We start from the raw sequence: 23,573 nt of genomic DNA on the forward strand, positions 1-23,573 counted from the left end.
ACTTATGAAGCATAAGCAGGGGTGGGATCATGCATGGAGGGGGAAAATGGCTTGGACTATGGACGAACATGGGAAGTATGCATAGTAAGCCAGTAAATGTAAATATTTAAGATATATCACCTTTTCACTTTTAAATGTTGAAAAAAATATAAGTTGTTAAAATAATTGTTTTTTTTATACCAAAGTCATGCTTTGAAAAATATGAGAAAAATTGTTTAAAAATGTTTGATTGTTAACTGTCACAAGCAGTTTTCAACCAATATTATAATAGTTTTCCGAATGAGTAAGGCATTTTGGGCATTTCGAAACATTCCCACTATATAACAATTCTGCTTGCAGCTCATAGCACATTTATTTTGACATGGCATCCATCCATCCATTTCTCTCCCTCCCTCTCTATATTCATCTCCATCCACCTCTCTCCCTCACTCTCCATCTCTCTCTTGCCACATCCATCCCTCTCTCTCAATACATCTCTCTCTTCATCCATTTCTCTCTCCCTTCCTCTCCATCTCTCTCCCCATATATATCTATCTCCATCCATCTCTCTCTTCATCCATTTCCCTCTACCTCCCTCTCCATCCATCTCTCTCCCTCTCAATCCATCTCTCCATATCTCTCTCCATCCATCTCTCCATCTTTCCATATCTCTCTCACTCCCTCTAATATATACACACACAAAAAATAAAACACAAAACACACCCAAACCCACACACACAAAAATTCACACCCAAACACACAACAACAAAAAAATAATAATAATAATAATAAACACACATTCAAACAAACATATATACAGACACCTGTGTACAAGTAACAATCTCAGTCTTTCAAGAGTATGCACTACTTTGCAAAGCAATTATCATAAAAGTAGCCAATGATTAACAGAAAGCATTAGTTTCCAGACAATAAACACAAACCTCTTTCAACAAAGACATGATTTCTTCCTGACAAACTTTGCTCTTGTTAACCACTTCTTCCACCATCTGTGGAAACTCATCACCTTCCTTCAAAAATGAAAAAACATCTGGATTGGGTGGCCCCTGAAATCAAAAATATAAACATAAGATTACGTTGGGAAGTCCACATGTCAACGAGTTATATAAAATAAAGATCATTGAGTTTCGTCCTGTAGAGTATAAAAAACTCAACTTTCGAATCAAGCAATAGTTACATGCTCAACTCAGCTCAAATTTTCGAGTCTCTGCCCATCCACATCAAACGTCACTAGGTTTAAGCACAAATGCACTACGTGTTGTATTCCTGCCACTGATTATGACTAATATGTTATGAATATACCTTGACCACTCGGTGCTGACCAATCACCAACTCCATCTTCTTGGACCACGGGTTGACGAAGCTCGACCACTCCGTCTCCAGTAGCAGGTAACCACCATTCTGGGCACGAAAACGGTATGGCTGACTGCAGAATGGTAGGCCTTGCTTCTTCATCACTGAAATCACAAAACGTTTCATACATACTGTATCTTGACATTTTGTGTGGGGAAAATATAGCATACAATGTGCACCATGCGACAACGGATTAAACATTTAAAAAGACACTACCTCAATATTGTTGATACATGACCAATACCAAAAATGGAACGAAAGAAAAAACCCTCTAGTTAAAATTGAAAGGAGTGCGAAGGATAAAATACAATCATGAAACTACTCATTCATAATTTATGTTCTATTGAATAATTTGCTAATTTTTTTTAACTTAGTATAAACATTAGATAGTGTTATTTTTTTTATTGATAGTGAATACTTGTTCAATTAAATCTAGGGATTAGCCAATCAAATCTTCAAATACCATAAAATCCTTATTCTAAGGATTAGATATTTGAAGAAAAAGATTAGAAGAAAATAAATAGAAAAAATGAAGTAAACAAAAAATTCACCCCTGATAACCTCTGAAGTTTACTAGGTAAATTTTCATTCTTCATACTTCAAGTGTAGTGGCTTGATTAAAATGGTAGTCAGCAAGCACACACACACTTACTTGATTGGAAAACAAATTATTTTGATTAACACACACTCCTATGGAAAAATTAATTAGATTAGTGCTGTTTTGATAAGCACTCTTTTTTTTCCTGGGAACGAATTAGGGCATTTCATCGAGGGATGAACGTACATTTCCTCCAATATATTTTGCTTCAAATCTGTTTCATCGAATCTCCAATCTTTCACATGCTAAAGATTCGATGGCGTTTGAGGGCTTGAGGATTCTGCTGGCCTTCAACAAACCAAGACCGGACTCATGACCGAGACCTCAGAAGGCCCGGAGGATGACACACACGCCTTGTGGCAAGGGCGCCAACCTACCTTCCCTGTACACGTCCTTGAAGAAGGGCAGGTCCTCCGGGTGGTAGAAGTCGAACACGCTGCGGTTCAACATGTCCTGGGGCAGGTACCCCAGGTAGCGGACCGCCTCCGCATCCACGTGGTTCATGACACAACCCGCCGAGTGGCGCGTCACGAACTTGGACGACACGTACTCCTCATCTGGAACTGCACAACCACACTCGATTGGATACCCGTGCTTCCAGCTGTGCACAGCTTGTCCCGAGAGACCACTGCAGTCTAGGATAAATAAAAATAGTAAGAGACGTTATTTCAGTAATCAATCATCGACAGTAACATTAATTTCAGGAATTGAATTTTTTTTTTCAACATTCAATCAAACTTTGATTGTTTATGTATATGCAAGCTACACCAATTTTGAGCCAGCCAGATATCTTACAATTGTTTTTATTATTATTATTTTTATTTTTTACTGGTGCTAGACAGGCTGGTTGGCTGGGGACGTCAGATGTAGCCTAACGATGCAGATCATTGAGTTGTACACGCACTGCTGAGATACTGTATTTTAATTAAATAATTTATATTTGCTTATAATGTTATGTTTACTAAAAACCTACAGAAATGCTTTTCGAACCAATTAAATTTTGAAGAAAAAACGCACAACCTGCCAAACATTAAAGAGATATTCAGTACAATATGAAATGTAATTGCAGCAGTGTTGACCAGCCCACAGCGTTGTGCACTCACCCTTGTACGCAGAATGCACGACGGAGGCCGTGACCAGGAGGAATATCTCCTGGGACGCCTCCCTGGGGCCAGCGCCCGGCGACAGCGTCGTCCTATCCGCGGCCCCCGACTCCATGAACGCCAGCGACAGCTGGAACGGGCGGTATGTGACCTCGCGCTGCGTCACGCAGTAGCCGTTGGACTTGAGGCCGCGGTACTTGCGCAGGCCGCAGAAGAACGACTCCTTGTTCTGTGCCGTGCTCGCTGGGTACAAAAAAAAAACACTGGACATTAGCCAACAAACTTCAAATTTAAATGTTCACTTTACTGGTTCCCGAAACCCAAGGTACTAACCCAAATTTGGTGAAACAAGCTATATGATGAATAAAGTGAGTGTGTGTGTGGATAAGTGTCTGTATACATGTGAGAGTGAATGAGGGAACTCAGGTTGAAGTCTCATTCGAATAAATCCGTAGGACGTTAAGTACACAGAGTCAAGCCTGTAACTCAAGTTCATGATCCGGGAAAAGGCAGCCGAAAGGAGTTAGGTTTTCACACGGTCAAGCACCGACTATGACAAGATTATCCAGTGATTGCTATTTAACTTTTAAGATGTAAATTTATTACCTACACATCTTAAGCCCAAAAATTTGGAAGAAATAAAGGTAAAAATTAATTTTTGGTACCAACTTTTATAAATAACATAAACTTTTTACACCGTATTTTCGCACTGCTTTTATATTTCACTATCTTTTTGCAATGGGTTTTTGTTTTACCACCAAATTTTTAAAACTACTTTTGGTTCATTTAACACAGCTTTTTGTGGAGTTCCTAAATGTGCATAAATTAACTTTAGGATCAATGAACAGAAAGGTAAAACGTCTCAAAAATACTGACAGACAAATTCTGCTTATGTTAATGTATAATGTGTGTATGATGCACTAAAAAAATGCCGGACTTTAAAAGTGTCAGACAAAAAGCAGCCATTCTTATTATGATTTCACTGGTAATTCTGTCTTCTGTGTACCTACACAGATATTCTTGAGTAGCCCAGAATTCAAACTCAGAATTTATAACAAAGAAGACAACTTTTGTGAACATGATCACAAAAGGACAAGATTGTTGCACAGCTTTCAAGGTGGTATACCAAGATGCAAGCACGTAAACTTAGTACGACATGAAAAAAGAAATTCCTTACCTGTGCCACTGGTGCCAACCAACGTTTCTGCAACCCCGGCTGTGATGAACGCCGAGAATGCTGCCCGATCTTTGGGGTGGACAAAGTCGATGAAGAAGCGTCCCAACCACATGTCCTTGGGGAATCCTAGCACGTCCGTGAGGCTTGCAGAGGTGCACAGAATTGTGCCATTGTGCATGGACACTACAGCCGAGAATTTTTCCTGCGCACATCGAGAACATACTACCTATATTGTATTTATTTGTAGAATATCTTAAATTGTTGTTCACTGAATTATAAGTTTTAACTTCTTTTCCAGCATAGGAATGATTTATTTCCAAACACTTATGCCAAATATTCAATGGTCATTAACGTAATCATCTTCACATCATGAAAAATAGTGTGAAATTGTAAGAACAATTGGTTAGGTGGGATAGCTACATTTAGATACTGTGACATATAATTTATACGGTACCTACTTTAAATTAACCAAGTACTATTTTATGTAATTTTAACTAACCATAAAAAAAAACATTTTTCAGTTATTTTTTTTAATGTAGCTAACTAACTCAGCCAACCATTCTCACCATTTGTAATAAAGCTAATCTAACAACTCTGTAAAAAGGTGAACTACTGATAATTTACCTATTTCATGTATCACAATGCTGTTAGAAAAAATGATAAAAGATTTTAAAAAAAAGAAGAATATTTTTTTCCAGTAAAGATTTTCTCCTTCAGAATTACTGTCTAGGGAAACTGTAGCGTAAATATCAATTTAAATGAGAAAAAAACCAGAGATTAAGCAATTATCAATATTATATCACATTTAATTCATTTAACCACACAATTTACCCTTGACTTACAAGGCCTTCACATCTAATAATAGATCTAGTAAAATAATTTTTAAAAGAAATTATTAATAGGAAAGATTGACAAGTTACATTTTACTTATTCACTTGACACAAAAAACTCACTCGCTGGATACATATACGAACTTTAATATAATACTAATGCTAAATTAACGAACACCAAATCATCAAGCCTCGACTCGACCCGAAAATTTGCAGACTCGTCCATCTTTAAAAATGAGAGAAAAAAAAATTTCTATATTATGGGCTTATTAACTGGTAAAAGGGTTCAACCAATTGTGTTTTTACATCAATTTCCAAATTGTTTACATATTATGCAAGCAAAAAAAAAAAAAAATAATCTGGATGCTTTTCGAAAGGCTTTTAACTGTAATGGAACGAATATGATCTTGCTATTATGCGGCACAGTGCCACTAACCTCCTTGGACGCTTGCGTGTCGGGCACGCTGGCGGGGCGCGGTGGCTCAGGGACCTCGGCCGCCGGCGATGACTCCCCCTTCGAGATGTCTGCAGCGCTCCCAGCACCTGAGCCAACATGTGCCCTGCCAGTGGCTGCTCCGTGTCTCGTCAGTGGGGCAACACTTGTACAAGAGTGGCAAAAAACATGTCAATTATTTAAAGCACTTTTCCTATGATCACTGCATGGGTATAGTGCAGTTTGCAGGTCACAGGGTGTCCACAAATATCCATAACTTTTCTTTGACTTTCCCTGACCAAAACTTCAAATATCAACAGAATTTTCCACAGTGAAAATAATAAGAAACAAAATTTTCTCTACTGCTGATGAAGAGTTTGTGAATTATTTTATCAACGTTACGAATCGTGAAATCGTTTAACAAAAATGTTGCCGTCTTGTCTTTAAAAAACAAACAGAACAGAAGCTGGGACCACGAAAAAGTCCGAAACTTTTTTTGCTCGGTTAAGCAAATTCGAGCATTGGGTGTATCCCTCAGTGGTTTTTAAATTTAATTTTCTTTATGCATCTTGACGAGTCAAATCGGTAAAAAAGTTCAAGCACTGGAAAGTGCTACATTGCTAAGAGGGTTGTACCTGTCTGCAGGGAGTGGGTGTGGACGGTCTTGCAGTTCTGCCCGGGGGAGTTGGGCCCCACGAGCCCCGCCGAGCCCAGCGCCACGTGCATGCTCTGGACGCTGCGGCTGCCCTCGCTGGCCTCCGCCGGCAAGCCCTCCTGCTCCGTCCCCGCGACCAGCTGCTTCTTCTTCTTCTTGTCCTTGGGGTGCTGCGACACGTCCTCGCTGCAACGGTCACACTCCGTCGGTCCCACCCCGTTCGCCGACGCGTCCGCGCGGGGCATCGCGGCTCATTTACCCCGGCCGGACAACTTTCAGAAACGAACTTTCCCAAAATACCTCTAACACAGCTACACAGCGTCTCACTCTCGGTTTGTAGTACAGTGTAGATGACACATATTTTTGCAAGAGTGATACTATTCAGTGATATATATTAATTGTGTTCCACTAATTAATCATATGACTTAATAATTTTATACACCATTATAAAATAAGTTTTTTTTAATTCTTTTTATTAATGTAAATATTTTTTCAATATTCTTAAAACTATACAATATTGTCTATTGAGAGTATAATTACAGTTGCAGATCATTCTGAAAACAATAATTTAATACTACATGCTAACTGTTTAATGTGAGACACTATAGCCCGTCCCACTCTTAGATTGCAGTACACGGCTTATGGCGCGCGCTGTTGCCAAATCTCTAACACATTACGAATTTCAGGAGATGCGTGTCTTTGTAATTTGGATAGAACAAGAAGTATTTTAAGAAATCATATCGTAATTTATAATATTTTATACTATTACACATACAAATTTGTAATAATGCCACTTTTATGTAAATTTCAAATAAAAACTACCTATTGTAGACGAAATTTTCTTATAGTTTTCTTTTCTGTTCTAAAAATCCCATATATATACCTATATAATGATATATATTAGAGATGGGTCGAGTCTTGGTTTATCGAGTCGAGCCGAGCCGAGTTGGGTCAGATTGACTCGACTCGAAAACAGAGTCACATATTTTATCAAGTTCGAGACTCGAAACACGTTTCGAGTTAAGTACCAGCATAGTGACATTATAGCACTTTATTATAGGTTGTCTTAACGTTTTCGCCAAGTCATTAATACAGCAAGAAATGATAATGACCTTTAAACAAAACAAATCCCGTGCAAACCTAACCTTGCCTGCTAGGTACCGTGCTACGGCGCTAAAATAGGCACAAGTGCAACCAAACCTAGGCCTACCTTCATTTATGAACGTGACGTCGTAACGTGATTTTGTCGATAGTGGCGACAGTTTATAGGACAAAATTATGTCACATGACCATTTTATATATTTAAAAAAAGGCTTGGAAAACAGCGTGCACTGTTTTCATTTTGTTTTTCATCCTGTGTTTACTTCAAATACGGTACCACATTTGTTTACAAAATACGTCAAATGGATTTTCACTGAAGAAAAATATGTTGCAAAACGCACATGTATTAATAATCATCACGTTTATCGTGCCCCGTTCATAAAAACTCGTATCAACAAGATATTTCCGTAACCTAAAAATAAAAACATAAAATAATTATATTGTAATATTTAGTAAATAACACCAAACCGTGATGCGTGAAAATGGCTGCGTGTAAGGCCAGCCAGCCTTGCATTTTGGAACTAAATTTAGCTGTGCTCCGCTACGCAGCGCTGCGTGTCAATAACGTTTAGGATAAAATTACTTTCCTTTTGTTTGAATAAAATATAATAATAACAACGCTCATGCATTTTATTTGGCAATCAGTTACTGATCGCCAAATCAAATGCATGAAATATTTATTTAAAAACATATTGATATTCTTGTAGTTGTAACAAGTTCCGGGCGAATAATCTTGCCGCGAAAAGTGTATTTACATTGAGAATGTGACAATGTGACAAGGCCTATATGCCTTGAGCTGTTTGTTCATGTGGGGATCTGCCAGTGGATCGAAAAAAAAAAGTTACGTAACTCGGGAAGCCTTCTTTTCACAGACGAAAGAGCCAAACTCCCGATCGTTACATCTTCGTTTTTTTTTTTGTTCATTGTAAATAAATATGGCGGTGTTGATAAAAGGAAATACCATAAACAACGCAACGGTATTTATTTGTACGCCGCCATATTTTTCGTTTGCAGTGTGTCCGTGAATGTTTATTTTGGACAACTCATGATAACTATGGTCAATTAGGTTAGGTTCGCTATATTATAAATACTTTAAAACATTGTGGACGGTTGATTTGGTTAGGATAGCTACATTAAAGATACTGTGAAATCATGTTGAAATAAAGCTTAGTTTTTTATATTTAAATAACATAATGATTTGAATTAATCATTTAAAATATTTAAATAACATAATGATTTTCTAATTAATCATTTAAAATATTTAAATAATGCAGATGCATCTTGGATACACAATTTTTATATCAATGGGTGTAATTATATTTTATTTATCATATTCGACGCAAAAAATTATAAAATTATGAAACTCAAACTGACTCGACCTCTTCAAAAATTTGGTGACTCGAACTCGACTCGACTCGAAATATGAATTGCTAAACTCGGCTCGACTCGACGCCAAAAAACCTCAACTCGTCCATCTCTAATATATATATATATATATATATATATATATATATATATATATATATATATATATATATATATATATATATATATATATATATCACATTTTCATGGGCCCGATAAATGCCGTATTTTTGGACAAGTCATGTCCAAAATGATAAATAAAATACGGTAATGGAAATTCTCGGTCGAGTAAGTTATGGGAAAAATCCGAACAATTGGTTCGAAATGGGGAAGATTTTTTGAAAAACAGAAAAATTGCAACAACTCCCATATGAATAATATCGAATCCGTTTTAACGTATGATAACTCGGATTACCTAATGCCGAAAAATGTTTTCTAAATACATTTTTGATACGACCAGCCATAACTGCATGGGTTCGAAAAAAATTTTCACCGGACAAAAAAACGTAACTGCCTTAGTAGACACATTATCAAATCTGTTTAAATTGTTTGTAATAATATCATAATTATTTTCCAAAACTTTGTCTAAAACAATGTTTGATAAGATGCTTGGTGAGAAGGATAGAAAAATAATTCAAAATTTTGTACAATGATCGCTATTAAATTCCTTCGTATTTATTTCATACATTTTAAATATTATGTTCAAGAATCAATTATAATATTTTTTGTTGACTAAGGAAGCCATGTATTTGAAATTGCTTGTAGGACAGAACCCCACTTATCTAAACACACGGTCCTGTTTTCTCTTACGACGGCAGCGCGCGCTCTTGTACTGATAAGACACATCTTTAACAGCTATTTCCACGGAAACTGTAGAAGCAATTGAGATGGCGCTGCTTTTAAAAACTAATTCAATTCATTGTTAACATTTTTCTCGCTTTCGTCCCCCATCTATCTTTAATAGAAAAAAAAATTTCCGCGGGTCAACTTTTTGATGTGTCAGTTTGTGAGAAAATGCATTTCAATATATTAAAAAAATTATTTAAGTGAAACCTGTACAGTTTTTGTCTTAACATTTGTTCGGTGGCGTCCTAAGGCATTAATTTACTAATAAAAAAAATCTGAATGAAATACACATGTAGGTTTTTTTTTTTTATGTGAAACATATCGGAATACTTCAAAACAGTTCGCAGCGAATAAGTTATGTTTTTTAATTTTTTCGGACACTTAAAATATTGTTAAGTATTCAAAATAAGCATTGCCTGATGCATATTTTGATTCTATACAATATGAAAAAAAGCTTGGTCCAAAAATTAAAATTTAAAATTTCGTTTGATATTTGGCAACAACGCACGAAGAAACAAGGACAGTGCTAACGGCAATCGGCGTGTGTTAGAGAGAGAGAGAATGCGCCCATTTACTTCCATACTGCAATCTAAGAGTGGGATGCTCTATAGTTGTAGCAAACATTTTCTATAAATTTAAGGCATTCCATTTATTTATGACTATGCTCGAACAGAGCCAAAATGATAGTACTAAACTGTAAATAAATAAAAAGTTGTCGACAAAGGCACTTGAAACCAAGATGGCAGCTTAAGGTTCTATCTATCTCCTTAGAAGTAAAAATATCATGCTTTTGACGAAGTACAAGATGATGCAAAATTTCATAAATTAACATTTCATATTTATCTTTACAGCATACAATAATTCAGATTAAAATACTTTTTGTTTTCAGAATTTTTTATAACCTTGTAGAAAAATAATTTTTCTGAAACATTACAAAGTTGTGTCCATAACTTTTGTACCCTGTGGCCTATATCTGGCAACAATGCACACCGAAACAAGGAGAGTGCTAGTGGCAGAAATTGTGTATTAGAAAGAGAGTGAATTTCCATTTAACATCACAGTTGAGGACTTCTTAAGCAGTCTACAATCCCAGTAAAGGCAACGCACTAAACGGCGGACCATGACAGAGTGTAACTGACCTGCTGCCGTGAGTGGAAGGATGGCCGCCGTACCCACTGCTGCCACTACCACTGGAGTTGCTGGTGCCATACTTGGAGCTGTTGCTGCAACACAACCAGCTGTCGTGAACAGAAATACTCACAACGACCGTCTCATCAGACCTGCGAAATTCTGGTTATCCAGCAACAGTTCTGTGCGTTTCCGAGCCAGCATCGCTTGTAAACTGGTTTGGCGACACACGGTAGAAGACATTTTCACGCTGAACCAACCAAACATCATACAAGGTTTGATTGAAAAGTAATGCCTCCGCGGCCATGACTTTCTTTTCCGCACTAGTCACACATTGGCTCAAGTGCCTGGAACGCGATGAGGACTTTGTCAAAGTGAATAGTGGATTACATGGACACATATAGCTTTCGGGTACAACAAGAATGGTAAAAATCAGGTAACAAATAATTTCAAACTTCAAGAATTTTTACAATCATCACAAGTTGGTTAAGCAAGGACTGGAACGGAGTTAATATACTACTGGAGTAAAATTGCAAGAAAAAAGTGTTGACAAGATTCTTTACCGGCCCTGTACTTACTGATATAAAATTGGGGACAAGGTTGTAACTAGAAGAACGACTCCCAGTTATAATGAGTAAGATTTTAAAGTTTTAATTATTATGTTATATATAATCTTTGTAATTAATTTGCTTATAACTTTGTAGTCAAGAGAGTTTTTATTGTAAAGCTACACTGGTTTATGATTCAGTAACCCCTGACACCAGGTGGTTTGTTTTTAAGTAAATCAGATTTTTCATGCATAATATTTTTAGTAGCTTTTTTAAGTAATTCAGTATATTTTAGTAAGATTGAGGAACATTGTAAAATTGGTTCACAGCCTTTAAGTTGATTCTGTATTCAGTTGTGTTGGAGTTTGGGTAAAATAAATTACCAAATGAAGTTAAGAGAATTTACCTTTAATTTAGTAACTGATCCACTTCGAAAGTGTTCCTTTTTTTAAGAGATGCTGCCTTTTAAGAATTTTAAATCAATGCCTAGCTCAGGTACAGTAGAGTCTCGCTAATCCGGATTTGTACGGATTGGACCCTGTCCCGATCACCGAAAGTCCGGATTAACCGTAATCAACTTTAAAATGTATCAAAAATAAGTTTTATTGGCTAAAGAAAAATCTTTATGCTTAAAAATCAACTGTGTTTTATTATAAAGTACTTAAAAAACTAAGTACACATGTATGTAACTTATAAATAATACAATACATTAAAATTACAATTAATTAACATTTAATTTTTTTTTGAGTTTGAGCGCGAACGCTTGTAATGTTACACCCGACAGCGGAACGACTTTTTCACCTTGTTGGCAAAACCAGATGTACAAAGCCTCGTCTAAAGTTTCAATTTTTTAACGTGCTCCTGTTACCCAGACTGTCTTTACTCACCATTTTGGCAAAAAAATCTTAAATTTCTTTCAAATTTTTTTTCCAATCAGGAATAGTTGGTTTTCCCATTCCTAAATTTTGCGCGATTCTAGTTAATGATTCACCCGCATCAATACGAAAATAAGACTTGTTTTTGCTCCATTGTTACAGTCACTTTCTTACGTTTAGTAGCCATTACGTTGCTCTTAATAAGTGCACACAATACAACACTCGCACCGAATAAAAATAACTTTCACAAGCACCTATCACCAGCACGAGTAACCATTGACTGGAGGGAACAAAACAAAACCACTCGCAGGTATAGAGCGAGTCGTTTCTTGGAAAACAGACGATGAGCGGAAAACTAGCGGTAAGACTCCCTGCAACTGAGGGCAAGAGGACCCTCTCTTAGAAATGTATTTTCTTATTATCCTTTGTCACAACATTATTTTTCATCATTTTTTTTTAGATCCGTCCGGATTAACCGGATGTCCGGACTAGCGGGGTCCGGATTAGTGAGACTCTACTGTATTTTGGAGAAAAAAATTTTTAAAAAATTATAATTTATTTTAAAATGTTTTTAATAATACCAGCTGGGTGTAGAGATTGTATTCCCTTGCTCTGACAGAGAGAAGAGAGTACAAAGTCATGCAAGTCTTCATACTATGATAAATTGAACAACCATTTTCAGCTCGAAAATAACGTACTCAATAAATAATTTGTGACCAAACAACAAACGCAAGAGCTCTATAAAAATAAATTTACAGGAAAAAAAAACACCTTAATTCATACTAATAACAAGTACTTACAAGAAAAAAACCAAATCGGTATGTGATTTTATATTACTATGACAGATTAATGAGACACTATAAACTGCTTTTTAAATTACAATTTAATCTTCATACACTGTGCTATTTCTATAAAAACACTATAGTTTAATAAAATATATCTATGATTATGAATAATAGTAATGTAGTTTTCTAATGCCTAATCATGTGACTATTCTGCAATTTACTGTAATTTTGCAATTTACAGAGTATAAAAACTATCATTCTGATATTTAATTTATTTTTTTTTTTGTTAAATATCTATTAACTTAAGATATCACCTCCATAACATGTAAACCTTTGGGTGCTGTTTGGGATGAACCCACCTCCGTTGGGATTTGCTGTTACAACTGTTGGAATATGCAGAATCTGACACTTGCGCTGCGCTGGTTTCAGACTCTTCCATGGCGAAGCTAGCAAACAAAAAATGAAGGCACTCATCACTCGTTCTGCATGATCACTTAGTGTTGGAGGCTGCTGCATTAGTAAACAATAATGTAGGTACATGGTGACTTCATGCACAGGCAAGGATTCAGATTGGTTCTTACATTTTCTTGCCAAATATTTTCCTAACTAATATTTATAATCAAATATAATGATTGAATTGTTAACGTGCCGTCATTCCGTAACAAAAAAAAATTCTGTGGCCTGACCCTATTATATAAGTACTAAGAAATATGTTGGATGTGTGTGGAAATGACTATACCTAGTGGTCACAAGAGAAGAGCAAGTTCGTGTTTAATTATACTGAACATTAATTTACCATAACTTTTTTGTTGCAGCAACCAATCACAACTAGTCTCACCAGCCTCTGCCTTCTGTCCTTTAGGCTCTGCCACACCATTCATCTTCTCTGTAGGACTATACTCAACCTTTTAATCACTATCAATTCTCCTCCACTTACCCTTCACCCATCTAGCTGCACTCCTCTGCACCCCCTCCAAATACCCCCTCAAGCAAAGCTGTAAAATGGTCCCATACTGCTGCTGCATACTCCAGCATGGGGTGAATCATTGCTGTGTAAGCCTCTTCTTTTAATAAACTACTTCCTCCCCCAAGTACTCTTCCCAGCACGCCCAGGACTTGTCTGCTTTTCTCGACTACCTTCTATAAATTGTGTCTAAAACAATAATCTTTGTTAAGACATACCCTTATTATAAAAGATGTCTAAACTGAAGTGGCAAAACCAGAACCAAACAATTTGAATGTCAAGTGTGTGGTTTTAAAATTGTACATTTAGGTACAGCTGAAAGACGGGAAGAATTCTGGAACAGCCAGACTCCCTTGTATGGCTACAATGCCTAACAATATCCTGATACCCTACATCCTGCTTCATTTTTTTTCTTAATATAAGAAAAAATATAGGAATTGCTTGACATGTCTATGGGTATGTATAAAAGAAATAATGTTATATTTTTTGTAATTCAGATTATCTGAAAAATTTTATTACTATTTTTTTTTACTTCAAAGTCATGTGTAAGTACGTAAAACTGTGTACATGTAAAACTGTATGTACCTATATGTATAACTGTAAATATGTCATGTTCCATAGCCTTATGATGGTTTCTACCAAAAGAAGGCTCAATGGAATACAAGTAAACAAATAAAAAATAAGACTACATTTATGCTTTTACAACAAATGACATTTTCTTCTGAAATACAATTGTAATTATCCATAAAATATCACAAGTGTTGATTCAGTCCTAACAAACACTTGCGGCACTGAATAGCGGACAAGAAAAATTATATTTCAGAAATTTTAAATATCGTGCAGATGACCTTACCTGCACTTCGTACACAAATAGAAGGCAGCTGGAGAATACGAATACACACTACACTTTCAACCACAACTTAACAGAGAACTAGTTAACAATTATTATTAAAGGTATTAACAAACTAACAACATTTCACGGCTTTGTGTTCATGAGTTCTAGTAACGTCAATGCAAATTATGCTGCGACGTTGCCATTCCAAATTCACGTTCACGAACACGTGAGTTAGGCAGTGCAGCCAACGTACTTTTTTTCTCACTCATCGCCATCCGAACAAACTTCCCCTAAAGTACATGAACTTTTAGCAATTTCCAGTAATTCAATTAAGTCTGTAAGTTAAAAATAATTTGTTTGAGTCTGCCAAAAAATTATAACATTATTTTTATATTATTCAACAACGGATTTTACTTCAATATATAAGCTTGACGCAGTTGTTTGTGCCTTGAGCGCAGACGGCACATCGCGTGTATTGACTTTCTGACACGTGCTCACGTTGTAAGAAACGTGAACGATCAAACCCCGTGTTTTACCTGTGGCGATTACATAAGCGGGGTTAAAGCAAAATGCTTACGAAATATTAATCTATGGCAGCAAAAAAACGAGTAAAATCCTGGCAAATACCCATAAAGGTTCCTTTCTTTTGTAAGAAGAATCGAACCCAAAGTTTTTCAGTTAGGAAGAAGAAAAAATTATTGGGGTGTGTTTGAATTGTAATTTATAAAAGAGCAGTTTGAAGTCTAGTAATTCATATTAACGTTTAAGGTTTCATTACTGCAGGGCGCAGGGCCGTCGAGAGAAAAAAAAATTTGTCGGGTCCCCTGCCTCCGTAGGTACCTACTTTTCAAACCACAAATATAATCCCCCGGTAGTGGCGGCCCTAGTACTATGAATAGGGGCTTTACTGGGATGGGGGGGGGGGGGCTAGGGCTTTTAGAGTAGTCCCCTAACTTTTAAATATAACGTCTTGAAAACTATTATTATAATAAGAAGTTTTGACTTTCTAGAAATATTATACTCGGGTTAGTTTTATTAATGCTAACGATTACATTCGGTGAAATCGCGTCATTATATGAGACATAAAATCTTCAGGGCCGGCGCGTCCATATAGGCGAACTAGGCAACCGCCTAGGGCGCCAAGTAGCTGGGGGCGGCACAGCACGACACATAACAGCAGATATAATATGTTTAACGATTATTGAAACTAGATGAAAATGGATTATTGTAACAGTTTGGAATGTTTATATTGATATAAGTAATTATTTAAAGTCCACGGTGACCTGTTTATGATTTGTAATAAGTAAAAAAGTAAAAAAAAAACACAAGCCTGCTCACATTTGATTTTTGACAAAATCTTTGGCTTACATGATGTATTTTGAGGCCAGGAAAATTTTTTTGGGGTGTCCGGCCCGGGAGGGGGGGGGGGTGGAGTATGGCATTAAGGTTTTTCGCCTAGGGCGCCAATTTACCTTGCACCGGCCCTGAAAATCTTTGAAGGTTTTTATTACATGTAATCATGAAAACTCTATTGAAATTGAAAGGTATTGATGATCCACAAATGGTGAAAATTTAATTATATTTGGGAAGATTATAAAACTGCTGATGAGATTTTCAGAAGTTGACATTTATTGCTGGAAGCCAGAGAAACATGTTACCTACCCCCCAGGACTTCTATAGCATTTTTATTGAAATTAAAAATTATTGATAGTGATGTTATTCCTTTTCTCATTGATTTCGTTATTTTTCACAGAAAAAACTATACAAAGAGGACTATAAAAACGGTAAAGGCGGACCCCTGCTAGACGCAGGGCCCAGGACGGCTGCCCCGCTTGCCATGTCTTAGAGCCGCCCTGCTGCCCTGTTCCCCGGAATGCAACAGAATTACGGTACCTGGCACTCTTTGCTTTTTATCAAACACTTCTAATACGTTGCACTTTTGTCGGAAGTATTTTTTTTTCTTTTTAGTTGGCAGTGAGATACTCCCAGGGGCGTGCCTAGGGGGGGGGGGACGAGCGGGACCGGAACCCCCCCCCCCCCCCAGGGCTAAAAATATTTTAATATATAATTCATAAAATAAAAAAAAATTACTTTTATGAAGTTACGGCCAGTATTTTTAGATAGCCTAAATAATCAATATTGAACACGTATTTTTCAAAATTTACCCGGGGGAGGACCCAGGACCCCCCGCCTAGCTGGGGGGTATTCCATACCCCCCAGGCCCCCCGGAAAGGCCAGAGCCTTCTGCCTTACCCCCCCCCCCCCCCCCCAGAGAAAAATCCTGGGCACGCCACTGGATACTCCCCCAACTCAAGTAATTGTTAACTAAGAACAATTACATTTTTACCTTTACCAAACACCGCTTACCTCTTTTGGGAAGGAATGTGTTCTTGGAAGTGGGCGCGCGTGGAAGTGGCGTTGCAGCCCTCCATCCAGCTGACGACCACTCCGTGCACGGGTTCAGCTGTGTCTGGCACAAAGACTATATATAAGAGGTCTGGCAGCACCCAGCAGGGGACACGGGGGCATTGCAGATCCCGGCCGCGAACATAAACGTCCCCCCCCCCCCTCCTCAGTATTCTGACGCACGGCTAGGTCCGCCCTCCGCTGCATAGACCAATGGCGTGTTCAGACAACATTGCGGCAGGGTCTTCCCGGCGGTTGCAAGACTTGTGGTCCGATTGCCAGATCCGGGCGTCGAACCGCGGGCCCGCGGAGACTCCCTTACAGTAATTAAATGGGAGTGAAAAAAAAAAAAAACTATTGAAGACAATAAGAAAATAATGTTCGCAGGCTTCCGCGACCATTGTCTGAAGTAGCTTGGCTTCTGGGTTGTAGCCATGTCCTTGGCGAATAATTCACCGACGTTTCGGTCGACATTGCAGTCGCCATCATCAGAGAGCAGTTACCTGTCAGTTACCTAGCAGTTACACGGCTCCAAGCTACATCAGAATAAGAAAATTACAGCAACTTAGCTGCAGCTTAGCTTACAGAGAGAATTTTTTGGAAACATTTCTATAACCCTTATAGTGAGTTACAGTAAAAGCATTTCCTCCTACAATTATAACAACACAGCTCGCACACAGAAGCGGCAGTAGTCTGCTAATAGTCTGTATTAAATGCCGGTTTGCACACGTGTTAGTTGTAAGCTTGTCTTTCATACGAACTTGACTTGTGTGTGTCATGATTTAAACATTAATAAATATGTATGTATTTGTGACTTGTTTAAGCGAAAACATCAAGTATTTAAATAATTAAATAAAAACGAAATTTTAAAAAAAATGTTCAGTTTGTTTTTCTCAATCAAAATCATCACTTAGGTACATTTGTGTAAACGTCGAACTTCTAAACGTCTACTGTTCCCTCAATTTTTTTTTGTGTGGCAATCTTGTTTTGAACCTCAACAATAAAACTTGCCGAGCGAAATGTTTTTATTCTGGCCACGGCTCTGAGGCCCGGTTTGCCGCCCACAAATCAAATTTCAAAGCTTTTTATTATAAGTACATGTTTGCACTCAGGGGAGCAACAACAGGGGGGGGGGGCAAGGGTATTTTGCCCCCCCCCCCCCTTGAAGTGGTGACAAACGGGGGCAAAGAAAGTGCTGTGTAATCAATTTTTAGATAATAAAACTGCTTAAATAGCACCATTTTCCACCTTGAAATACAAATTTTCCCGGGGGAGGACCCCCGGACCCCCCGCATCAATAGGTGGGATCGATGATTCTTTATAAAAAGATATATTGCCCCCCCCCCCCCTTTGGAAATTTAGTTGTTGCGCCCCTGTTTGCACTATACCTACAGTTTTGTTTGTTTACATGGGCATACCAGCAGTCGTTGCTCTTTTGCCAAAAATAAATAAAAGTGGTTGTATAATTTAATTTACGTTTCAAAACACATTCCACTAAAATAAAAGAAAATTTAAAAAAAAAAAACTTTTGTCATTGTCTGTAAGCATTTTATGTCTATCACTATGCACGACATGCGGGAATTATGGGCTGATTGCTGGATGCAATAGACAGGCAGCCCAACGGGGTTGCGGGCGGGGCTCGAACCCTCAATAGTTTAGTCTATTTTTTTTTATATTGTGGTATTTGCCCCAACAGGGACGAAACTAGAGGGGGGCAGACGGGGCTTAGTGCCCTGGGCGCCGCATTTAGAGTCTTTTTTACTATAGATATTTTCTGGAATATGGTAGTGTTAGAACAAAAAAAAAAGTTGGAGGGCAGATGAACTTAATTATTTGTATTGAAATATACATACATGCATATAGTCAAGTATTTAAAAACTGGTATTTTTCGTATACTATCCAACTTGCACTATATTAAAAATGAAATAAACTGCAAGAAAAAGTAGTCATTTACCATACAAGTTGAATAAAAACAATATTTGGAATAGTGGAATTAATATATGTGGTGGCGATATGAGGCGTTGTCTGGAAATATGAGTTCTTGCCCCGGTTCGAAACTGGTCTAGTTACGTCGCTGTGCCCCAGGGTCCTTAGTTTATTTCGACGACGCCCTTTATGCCAGCTTTTGTAATAAAAAAATAAGTTCTCAATTTATTCGATTTATTTCAGTTAGTTACGGAAATAAAATCATAACATTGGTGTTGTTGTACCTTGCGAAATAAATATACAGTTTCTCGGTGGTAATGAATTTGAATGACGAGTGCGATGATGTCAGAGCTTGGGTTGGAAAAGGGAGGGGGTGGGGAGGCGTACGCCCACTGGACGTGCGTGGGCCAATGAAACGCGTTCCGGACCTTGGTCAACTGCGCACGAGCCAGTTTATCAGCTGCCTGTGTATCTAACTAGAATCTTCACGTTATCGACAGCAACTGTCAGTCATTGTGTGTACTTGACAATCGAATACAAATATTAACATTGGGAACAGCTTTTAGAAAAGCGTGTCTTCGCCATTATCGAGACACGAGAGAAAAATTAAACAATAAGTTATTACTAGTTAATGTATATTAATAAGCGTATTTTTTTCGCAATGATAATATTTTTTTCAGCTTCCTTTGAATATACGTAGCTATGTATATATATATATATTTTTTGTATTTAAAACGTCCAGCTACGGTTGATAAAAATGTCGGTGAAATGAGCGATGTATCTACTGTTTCAGTTACGATTCCTTAAATCTTATGGTGTTAGCCACACGAAAATTGCTAGGCTTAAATGTAGACTATATATAAGTTTAAAATGTCGAAATTTCTAGGTATAATATCGAATTCTTTAAATCATGGACACGAAACTAATAATATTGTAAAAAATTTAATATGTTAGCCTTGAAATACTTTCAAATTTATTTTGTATTGTAAAATGTTTTAACTAATAGATAAAATCATTGCAGCAGGGTCGATCGAAATTAATTTACAATTTTAATAGGGTTTATTTAAATGACTAACAGACGTAAATTTGAATGTGGGAAAGCAAAAATGGTTTAAATTCTTGATGGGTGTTTTAGACTATTCTTATCCGGGATTAAAATAATATTTTTTTTTTTGCCAAAAATAATTTTTTAAGAATGTATATTTTATTAAGTTACCCAATGTGAATTATTTATTTTAAAGTTTGGTTCAACGTCTCTTCAACATTAGAATCCTGCATTACATCTCGAATAAGAGAAGTGAATATCACCATTAAGTAGAGCGCCCGAAACATTGGCTACATTCAGTAAATTGTATTTATTTTGTTACTACGAAATGACTCTCGCGTTTTATGTGTTTTTAATACCAAGATACTTTAAAATTTGAGTATACCTATGTGAAATCAAATAAACATACATACAGTTTGAAATGTCTTCAACAACGGGTTATATAGGTATGAAAAGTAAACATGAAAGTAATGATTATGAAAATATTATGTCACACAGTGGCGTAGCGTGCCATCTCGGCGCCTGGGGCGGGAGACCCATTTTGCCGCCCCCATTCTATAGGTGCTTACTTAAAATTAAATTTCACATGCAATGAGGTACCTTTTATTGAAGTTAAAATAGGATGAGCGGTTTTACAAGCGGATTCTACGGGCCTTATGAGCAGCGAAGTCAGAAATAACTTTGTCAAAATCAATATTAGCAGCCAATTCTTGTTCAATCGACAATATAGCCAAGTTTGATAGTCTAGCGGAGCTCATAGTAGATCTGAGGTAATTTTTTATTAGCTTCAACTTCGAAAAACTTCTCTCACAACTTGCAACACTAATCGCCAAAGTCAAATATATACGAATCAAGATGACTATATTTGGAACCGAAATTCCGAGATTCAGTTTTTGAATGAACTGGAGGAGCTCCAGTGGTCCATTACCACTTATATGTTCCTCTGATTCAGAACAGGCAACAACAACAAACTGCTAAAGACGCTTCCGCTCCATCTGAAACTCGTCCTTGTCGATGTCTTCTAATACATGGGAAAGATCACACTCGAACTTGCTGTCCAAAAGTTTCGCTGGCATCAAAAATCCGAACTTGTCCGATATTTCTTGAATTTGCTGGAATCGAGTCGTCATTTCTTGAATGATCTTGTCGAATGATGCGGTAATCTCTCGACGGATTTCCTGTTCGTGAGACAAAGCTGCATCTTCAGAAGATTCATCGCCATGCATGCGTTTTTTCCTGCGAATTCTTCTCGTTTTCAGTTCGATTCCGAGTTTTTCGCAGAGAGTCTTAGCAAAGTCAATTGCTTCTTGCACGAAACGGTCTCTACTTTCCACTAAGAGGGTTTTCAAAGCGCAGAGTTTCTGAGCACACTTATCCACACTTAGTCCTCGTTGCTGCAGGTAAATCTGTGCGTCATCTACTTCAGGTAGCACTGCAGCCCAAAAGCCAAGAAAAGTTAGGAAGTTAAATGACTGCATGGCTGTCAGGAGAAGACTGGCTCCCGATCTTGTTTCGGAAGTTTGAGATGAATCTGTTAATTGTTCCAGTACCTCAAGAACTACCTCAAACTTATTTTTAAGCATCTTGACAGCTACATGTCTAGCGCTCCAGCGCGTTTCAGTGACTCGTTTTAATGCTTGACCTGTGACGGCAACCAAAGCGTTCCATCGAACAGTTGATGCGGAAAAGAAGGCAAACAGCTTCTCCAGAGTTCCAAAAAATGTCACGGAATCCACTGATTCAGAAGCAGCGTGTACCCCAGCCAAGTTTAGTGAGTGGTTTGTGCATGCAACGAATAGGCCTATAGCTTTCGGATTCGGTGCTTTAATCCGGGCTTGAACTCCATTGTGGAGCCCTGACATTGTGGCAGCATTGTCATAAGCCTGTCCTCTCAGATTCTGTATGTCCAGTCCGTCTAATGTTATCTTCGCGATTATATCGTTGCTGAGATCTTCTGCATTTTTTCCTTTTGGTTCGAAGAAGTCAATGAAAGATTCTACCACGGCGACTTTTTCTCCTTCGATATGTACGTATCGCAGAACTTGGCTCATTTGGTCATTGTGGGAGATGACTGGTGTGCTGTCGAAGATTACGCAATAATATTTAGCTTCTTGAATACGACGGATGATGGTGGATCGAACTTGCTGTCCCAGTAAGTTTATAAATTCATTCTGGGTTTCTGGAGATAGATACGAAACTGAGACTCTTGCTCCCAGCTTTATCTTTGTCAGGTGTTCCATTAGAAGAGGGTCGTATTTAGCTAGGAGGTGCACTAACTCCAGAAAGTTCCGGCGATTGCCACTATCATCTCCTCGAATGTCTTCTCGATATCCTCTGAAGGCCAGATTCTGTTTGGCTAAGAACTGGATAATATTCAGCAACCTGTACAGTACATCCCTCCACTTCTTCTCCTCACTTTCGAAAACTTCTTGTTGTTTCTGATCGATGGTTGCTTTACAGTTCAGGCGAACTTCCAACTCCTTCCATTTCAAGAAGCTCTGTTCATGGCCCAGGCTATTTTCATGGTCTCCTATTCTTGGATTTAGCTTCCACCATTTGTTGAATCCTTCTTCAGATGCGAAGTTAGAGCCGGAATTGCCAAACAGCTTGCAATAAAAACAATACAAGGATAGCTTCAAAGGCGAGTACACCATCCATGTTCGGAGAACCTTTTCGCCGTTAGATAATGGTTTGTAGAACCACTCTTTGGTTAGTTTTCGGGTACCGCCTTTCGTTGAAGTCCCTGAGCGAACAACATCGGCAAATTTGGAATCGATGTGCTGTACTGAGTCAGATCCGCGACATACTAGAAGCGTTCTTACTTCGTCGGTCATAGGAGAAGGCCAACAACCTACATCGTCGAGATTCACATCTTTGATTTCGGCAGGAGCAGAAGGCACGATTTCAATTATGTCTTCTTTGGCAACATTCACTTTTTCTGCAGGCTTATGACTAGATGCTTGAGGTACTTTTAATGAGTCGACTTCGTCTTGACCCTGCTCTGTGGTGGGACCAGAACTACTTCCAACTGCGACGGCAGGTACGTCTTCTTCTTGTACCTGTAAAATAAGTTATGTATTCCCATGAATATTGGCCGGAGGACACGTTCGAATTTCAAATAAGTATTTTATCTATCACAAAACAAAAGTGGTTTTGGTGACGGCGCGGTTTGCCGGGCTTATAGGAAAATTTACAAACAAAATTGATTTTGTATGGCAGCTACCTTTTTTAGAGTTTCCCGGTAAAAACTGACTGAGTAAGCCATGTTATAGATGTTATTAAAAGATAAAATGACGAGAAATTTGAGAAAAATCGTTGGCGCCATTTTTGAGCTAAATGAAAAATTATGTTTTCTTTGTATGACAGGTACCGTAAATAATCAAGATATCCAAAAACAAAAAAAAATATTCCTAGACTACTACTAGATTTACAAAACATCCCCTATTGAAGTTTTAAATTCAAGTAGCAGGACAAAATTCAGTCGTAAACTTAAAAAGATGTACCTTAACTCAATGTAATTTATGTTAATATACTCCATACTTTTTAAACAATAATCAATGTTCAAACAGCTATTAGAGCAATTTTAAGTGTATTATAAAATAA

General features: G+C 37.6%; 1 protein-coding gene across 4 annotated transcripts in view; it reads right to left on the reverse strand.

Moving 5' to 3' along the window:
- LOC134537512 (period circadian protein) overlaps positions 1-14,836 on the reverse strand; it is a 60,044-nt gene extending 45,208 nt beyond the window's left edge. For 3 of the 4 annotated variants that reach the window (XM_063378023.1, XM_063378021.1, XM_063378022.1), the window contains exons 1-10: positions 14,612-14,829; positions 13,154-13,240; positions 10,598-10,681; positions 6,127-6,332; positions 5,495-5,601; positions 4,229-4,430; positions 3,052-3,294; positions 2,326-2,511; positions 1,300-1,454; positions 921-1,043 (exon numbers count right to left, since the gene is read on the reverse strand). In XM_063378023.1, the coding sequence (XP_063234093.1) occupies positions 921-1,043; positions 1,300-1,454; positions 2,326-2,511; positions 3,052-3,294; positions 4,229-4,430; positions 5,495-5,601; positions 6,127-6,332; positions 10,598-10,681; positions 13,154-13,233 (1,386 nt within the window). In that variant the 5' untranslated portion in view covers positions 13,234-13,240; positions 14,612-14,829. Of the gene's footprint in view, positions 1-920; positions 1,044-1,299; positions 1,455-2,325; positions 2,512-3,051; positions 3,295-4,228; positions 4,431-5,494; positions 5,602-6,126; positions 6,333-10,597; positions 10,682-13,153; positions 13,241-14,611 lie in introns of all 4 variants that reach the window. The other variant, XM_063378020.1, reaches the window with a different exon arrangement.
- Positions 14,837-23,573: the final 8,737 nt, after the last annotated feature.

Source organism: Bacillus rossius, chromosome 12 (genome assembly GCF_032445375.1).
Source record: "Bacillus rossius redtenbacheri isolate Brsri chromosome 12, Brsri_v3, whole genome shotgun sequence".
NCBI lineage: Eukaryota > Metazoa > Arthropoda > Insecta > Phasmatodea > Bacillidae > Bacillus > Bacillus rossius.